At 40.6% G+C, this 7083-nt stretch overlaps 1 protein-coding gene across 1 annotated transcript in view; it reads right to left on the minus strand.

The window, feature by feature from the left end:
- The window catches only part of LOC147316239 (ATP-binding cassette sub-family C member 2-like), a 34486-nt gene extending 28181 nt beyond the window's left edge, over positions 1-6305 (minus strand). Inside the window, exons 1-2 of the mRNA XM_086258153.1 lie at positions 6141-6305; positions 5474-5650 (exon numbers count right to left, since the gene is read on the minus strand). Coding sequence (XP_086114279.1) covers positions 5474-5650; positions 6141-6185 — 222 coding nt within the window. The 5' untranslated portion in view covers positions 6186-6305. The remainder of the gene's footprint in view (positions 1-5473; positions 5651-6140) is intronic.
- Positions 6306-7083: the final 778 nt, after the last annotated feature.

The following is a 7083-nucleotide window of genomic DNA, read 5'->3' on the forward strand; positions in this document are numbered from 1 at the left end:
GAAAAAGCTGAAGAGAACTGAGTGCCACTGGACTGCTGCAAAGTTGGGGAGAGGAGACCGCAGGAGGGGGAGGACACATGGAGGAACACTGTTGTTTTAGTGTGGGAAATGAAATTGGGTTAAGGAGCCTGGAGAGAAAAAACAACTGCCTTGGAGTGTAGAATTGAGAAAGTTTCTGGAGCACCGCAAAGAGGAGAGGTACACAAAAATGACAAAAATAAGTATAAATGCATTAATCCTACTAACACAGACACACATGCAATAAAGCTCATGAAGATCAGATAGTATTTTAAGCATGCGTTTCTGTTATTATCATCTTGTCCGGTTCACTTAGTGGGATGAGAAGTGATATATAAACTAGCAGACTATTATTATATTCAATTCAATTCAATTCAATTTTATTTATATAGCGCCAAATCACAACAAAAGTCGCCTCAAGGTGCTTCATAGATACAGAGAAAAACCCAACAATCATATGACCCCCTATGAGCAAGCACTTTGGCGACAGTGGGAAGGAAAAACTCCCTTTTAACAGGAAGAAACCTCTGGCAGAACCAGGCTCAGGGAGGGGCGGCCATCTGCTGCGACCGGTTGGGGTGAGAGAAGGAAGACAGGAAAGAAGACATGCTGTGGAAGAGAGACAGAGGTTAATAACAGATATGATTCAATGCAGAGAGGTCTGTTAATACATAGTGAGTGAGAAAGGTGACTGGAAAGGAAAAACTCAATGCATCATGGGAATCCCCCGGCAGCCTACATCTATTGTAGCATAACTAAGGGAGGATTCAGGGTCACCTGGTCCAGCCCTAACTATATGCTTTAGCAAAAAGGAAAGTTTTAAGCCTAATCTTAAAAGTAGAGATAGTGTCTGTCTCCCGAATCCAAACTGGAAGCTGGTTCCACAGAAGAGGGGCCTGAAAACTGAAGGCTCTCCCTCCCATTCTACTTTTAAATACTCTAGGAACAACATATGTTGGGGAAAGATGATTGAACTGAGTTGAACAGAATGCTGTAGAGGGCTTAAATAAGTAAGTGCCAACTCTAATAGATTATTGAGTTTCTTGTTCCTGATGTGTGGGGGATGTTTTACCAGGCACAGCTGGTTACATGGGAAGAGACTCAATATCTAATAGACAATTAATGTTGTGTGAAGTGTGTGGCTGGTGGATGAAAGTGTTTTGAAATTCTAACTTCTAAATTTAGAATTCTTCATTCTAAATTCTCCTTTTTCCTTTTGAAATGATGTCATATTGCTGAAACTTAAGTATGCGGCACAAGAAGTTCTGCTATCAGCAATAAACATGAGGAGACTGACTGGACTGACAGTGGGGACTAGGGATGGGCACCGGTGTCCGGTGCCATGATGGCACCGGTTCTGACATAAATGGTAGTAACCAGACCGAAAAGCAGCGCACATTTCGGTGCTTTATTTCGGTGCTTTTTTTTCCTGAGCTGTGATACACTTCTAGCCAATCATTTTACGTTTCCGAGGATAGTAGGCAGGGCCAGGTACGTACGTTCTTTTAGAGCAGAGCTACAGATTAAAAATGCCCAAGGCGAAGCGGTCAAAGTCTGGCTGTACTTCACAGCAAAATATGCAAACTCAGCAGCCTGCAACAAGTGCTTTAAGCTGATACTGTGATACTGTCAAAGGAGGTAACACCAAGAATCCGATTAAACACCTGGCGACGCATAGCGGTTTTTTTAAAGGTGAGAAATGCGCCGTATTTGATAGCTTGCTGCGAGACCTCACACCGAGCACATCTACTGCGGGTGTGGTGCCTGTTATCGGACCCGGAGTTAGCAACATACCCAAAAACCCGAAGAGGAGAGTCCTGGCCCCTAGCCCTGCCAGTGTAGCAGAAATTATGAGAATGATGATGCAGCAGCAGCCGTTCTTCTCTGCGTGAGTAGCTTAATGTTGTTCGTGTGTAATTTACGTTGAGTAGGCTAACCACGTTATTACATTAATGCACGTAAGGTGAACTAGCAAACATCATCATAGCTACATGCGGCTGTCTTCTTGTTTGATGGCAGATACTCCCTTCACCCTGGCCAAAAAGGCTAAAATGACCAAAGGAAAAAGAGGGAAACAGCCGAACATGAGAGGCTTTTGGACAAAGTTTGTGTTTTTTCCATTGTTTAAGCACTGCTTCCAGCCAAGAGTGATACCATATATGCCCCATAGCTGCAGAAAAGGCTAACATTCTTTTTACAAAAAAACAGCTGAACATGAGAGGTTTTTGGACCAATTTTGTGTTCTCCATTCTTTAAGCACCGGTTTGAGCACTGTTTGAGCACCGGCACCGTTTCAAAAGTACCGATTTGGCACCGGTATCGGATAAAACCTAAACGATACCCATCCCTAGTGGGGACAAATGTCCTCAAGATTGCACCTACTCCACCCAGACAGTGGGGGAAAGGGTGGATGTATGTATGTTTTTGTGTTTGTTTTTTTTTACAGGAGCAGGAAGATGACAGCGCCATACTAGGGTCGCATGAGCTTGTGGGCCATGCAGACTTAACTTTTCAGTTGCCAAATTCTGTGTGTACTTACCAGCAGTGTGTTATTCATGACATCATATTTACAATGCAAAGGTCACTGTGAGAAAGTGTGCAAACAGATGATGAAATGCACTGTGCTAACATCCATGTCACTTTTTCCACAGCAGATGGTTAATCATATGATTTAATCACATGATTTACAGCAGGACACACCACTGGATAATGTTTTTTTAACATAGGGATACAGGCCTGGAGCAGATCTACTCCAGGGGAGAAGCCCTGGAATTTTTTAAAGAGACAATGTACATATCTTCTTGTGCTTCTCTAATTGTGTTAAATTGACACATGGCAAGGAACATATGGCAAAAGAGGGTTTCTGGGGTAGTTTTCATTTTAAAATTACAGGTGCAGTGTTACGGAAGGAAATCATCCAAAAGGCACATCCAAAGTCAAAGTGAGAAGTAGGGACCATTTCCAACACAGCTGACAACAAGAGTATTTAAACTAGTGGTGTTTGATAGTGCATATTTTGGTATCGATCCAATACCAAGTAAATAGGGGCCAATATCGCTGATACCGATATCGATACCGATACTGATATCGGTACTTTTAAATAAAGAAGGTGGATGCGTCATTGAATTGCTAAATCTCAATTAATTTTCATGACCTTAAGTGTTCCCAGGGCATAAGTAGGACAAATTTTATAATTAAATAGAAAATGCTTATCGAAAATGAATATGATCAATTTTTTTCTAGAAAAATCTTAAGTAAAAAGTGCAAACCAGTAAACAAACTAAAACAAACAAGTGCTGTTGAGAAACTATACAACAAAAATTACAATTAAAATTCTCAACAACAACAACAAGAACTGGTAAAAATATAAATGATATGTAAACAACTTAACAAGACCCAATGCGTCTAAGTCACGTCATGTGACGGCGCAACATTTAAACACAAAAGGGGAGCAATGTGTGTCTGCTCTGCGCTGATACAGGTGTGGCGAGTCTGGTGACCTGGCTGTTTCATCTTTGCCGAAACCACAGCATTGCAAACGAGAGTGGAACGTAAAGTAAAGAATCAATCTCACCACGCTAGTAATGATCCAATACCGATGCCGACTTGGTATCGATACTTGGATCGATCCGCCCACAACTCAGGGCTGTGCTGGGTTCGGGAGAGGCTCTGTCGGTCGTTTGCCCTGCGATGACTGCTCTCATCAAGCTTGGTTTTGTTGGTTTTTATTGAAGAATGTTAGCTACTGCTCACCGTTTGTCTGCAGGTTTTATTATAATTTTTGGTAGAGTCCCTTTCAAAACTGGTATCACTGGATGGTACAGCCATTCCATTCAAGTTGGATAGATAGTCCAGCGCAAAGGCGCAGTCTGTAAAATGAGTCATATATGTACTGATTGTGTATTTCATTGTGTAGCTGTTTTTCTGCATTTGTGCATTTGTGAACTAGCATGAAGTGTGGAAAGAGGGGAATGTTAATGCAATACTGAGAAACCTTTAGTGAAAACTAATCTTCAGTTAGGATGATTACAGTCCATAGGGGGAAAATTTAACAGCAAAAAGCTTTTTCAGAGAACTTGGAGCTCATGAAAGCAGGTTAACAAATGACCTGACAAAGAACAAAGGAATTAGGTTATAAAAACCACACATAAGAATTAAGCGAAGCAGATATAGCTGGAGAAAAAGGCACAGCTTAAAAAGAAAGCAAAACTAATTGCAAGATACAGGAGACAAATGACTAACGTAAAAAACACAGGGAAACAATAATTTGAAACGGGGAGACAAGAACTTTACAGAATGAAGAACACTGAATGAGCACATTGAGGAAACACTGAAGGAAAATGTAAAAGTTCTACAATCAGGACTACGGTAACTTTGTACTTTCCATATAGTTCGATGACTTTTTAGGATTTTCACCGAAACACCACAACTATAACAATTTCAGAATTTCCTTAAAAAGTTCAGAAAGCTTATTCAAACTCACATTTTTACAATACCCTTTGACACCAACAAGTCTGTGACAGGAGAGCGATGGAACCGCCCACATCTTAATGCTTTTAAACACTTATTTACGCTTGGTTGCTGTACACATCTACACACACCAACAACAATATCCTTCAGGACCTTGTTCGCCCTTATAGGCAGGGGAGGCGTGACAAGCTAATGCAGCTCGGGTGTGTCAGCCTCACCACAGCCATGCAACGAACCACGCCGGCTGCTTGTCCAGTGGCAACAGTGAAGCTGGTCTTCTCGACCGCATGGCAAGCGATGGTGGCGCACCACAGGCTTGGTCATGAGCCTGGGCTCACAGGCAGCTGGGCAGGCAGCTGACGCGCGCAGGACCACATCAGGAGAGCAGGAACACTGCCCCTGCCAGGCACCAGCCGCTCTCACCCGAGGAGTGGGGACAGATCCCAGCAGTTTTGACCAATTGAAAGCACAAATTGATATATAATTCTCTGTAATGTTAAGGGAAGGTAAGTCTCTTTCAGGAAGTTGGTTACAGCTAACTGCTTGCAGACTGTGTTTTTCTGAATGAAAGAGATCCATGTACATGCTTATGGTTTGAACTGCTTGAGGCAATAAATGATTAGAAACTTGGATTCAGACTACATCCTTCTTTTACCCAAGATAAAAAAGAATGCGCAACAAATGCTTCCATCAAAACACAACAAATGTGTTAACTGACAACAAATCCATGTGAAAGTACATAAACTACTTTTAATGTCATTTTGTCATTTTATACTGTGATTTTATTGTAATTTGATTCATATTTTATGTATTTAAAAATAACAGAAATTCTGTTTTTCCTGTAAATTCTGTAAAACTTTACAGTAAAGCACTTTTTTTTTTACAGTATACAGTTAAACTTTTGAAACTAGAAGACAGCTACCTAAGCTATGAACTGAAACAACAATTTTTTATGAAGATGTCTTTATTAGATAGTATTTCTTACCTGTTTGCAGATGTAGAGCTTGGACAGTTGTTTTGTGTTTACATTTGCACTCTGACAGAGAGCCAGCAGGTGCCATGGGGCACAGAGCCACAGGAAACAAAGGGGGATCCATACAAGAACTGTCTGTTCCACACATAGTGGAAGGTCTGGGTCTGGTCGCTTCAGATATGAAACATTCTGAAGAACACATACAAACAAACACATATACATAACAAAGTCCTGCTGCCCTTCTAAGGGAACCATAAAGTGCAACTGATTAAGTCTCTGAAACCAGAAACTCTGAAACCAGAACGTTAATCATCTTCTTTTCTGCATATTTGGAAGAGGTCTTTCATAGTTGCTGTGACAAATAGAAACCATGACCTTCTTGTTTGTTTAATCTGTGTTGAATGGGTTGACACAATAACATGAACAGCTTTTTACCCTTTTTACACTTGCCTTAAACCTTTTGTCTCCAAAGTATAGGAAAGAAAGATCTTCAAAAAAACCACCACAAACTCCAATACCAACTTCAACATCAACATGTCCCTGACATGGTATTATGAGCTGCTATTATGTCTGTTTGCTGTCATTCTCAACATACCTTCCATACAATTTACTTTGTATGTTACTAGTCTTATATGTTTGTTTGAATTAATTCTTCAGTCTTTCTGCTTGTTTAACTCACCCAAAAAATGGACCCACAGTACTCCTCCAGAGCTGCCGCACACATGCTTTACAGTGATAGCTTCAGTCAACCTCAGCTGATCAGACAAGCCGACGCCTCTCACCCTCTGCCCCACTACTGCCGTGTTTTACTCAAATACTGCTGCTTTCTCCTCTGTCCACCCACAGCTTACTGACAATTGTAGGATGTGGCTGTAAGGGACTTTGATCCATGACGTTTTTTAAGCAGAAAAAAAAGTTGCTTATTCCCTCTACAGAGAAACAACATTAATCCAACAGAGAGGTGCTGGATTAGCGTAGCGAATACAAGATTCGAATCTGTGCCTGGTTTCTACAAAAAGTACACTACAGGCTTTCTAGTGAGTCAATGAGAACATTCAACCGATAAAGCAAAATCATTTAGAGAATCAAGCTTTGTAATTTGCGCAAATAAGCTCCTGAGAGAGGAAAAAAAAGTGAAGGACTTACATAAGTCTTACCATGCTCTTTTAACTGTGTTAGGGGGAAAACCTACTGAAAAGGGAAGGGGAGGGAGCATTTAGGGATTTGGAGGGAGTGGGGTCATTAGATCCCTTTTCCTGTTATTTTCTACATAAATATTTTAAAACAGTAAGGTTTTGAAAAGTACTCTAGTTCCACTTTGTCATAAGTACACATACAGTTGTGGTGAAAAACATACATAAACTCATCATTGATATGAATGTCATTGTAATCTTTCAAAAAAAAAAAAAACACCACAAACTTCAATACCAACTTCAACATCAACATGTCCCTGACATGGTATTATGAGCTGCTATTATGTCTGTTTGCTGTCATTCTCAACATACCTTCCAGACAAATTACTTTGTATGTTACTAGTCTGATATGTTCGTTTGAATTTACCTTAATTCTTCAGTCTCATAAGTCTCAGTTATGTAAGACTTTTCCCCTAACACACTTTTTGT

This window comes from Aulonocara sp. 'chitande type north' Nkhata Bay, linkage group LG13, assembly GCF_057382095.1.
Source record: "Aulonocara sp. 'chitande type north' Nkhata Bay isolate Kocher_YH1m ecotype deep benthic linkage group LG13, A_spYH_male_GT1.1, whole genome shotgun sequence".
In the NCBI taxonomy this organism is placed as follows: domain Eukaryota; kingdom Metazoa; phylum Chordata; class Actinopteri; order Cichliformes; family Cichlidae; genus Aulonocara; species Aulonocara sp. 'chitande type north' Nkhata Bay.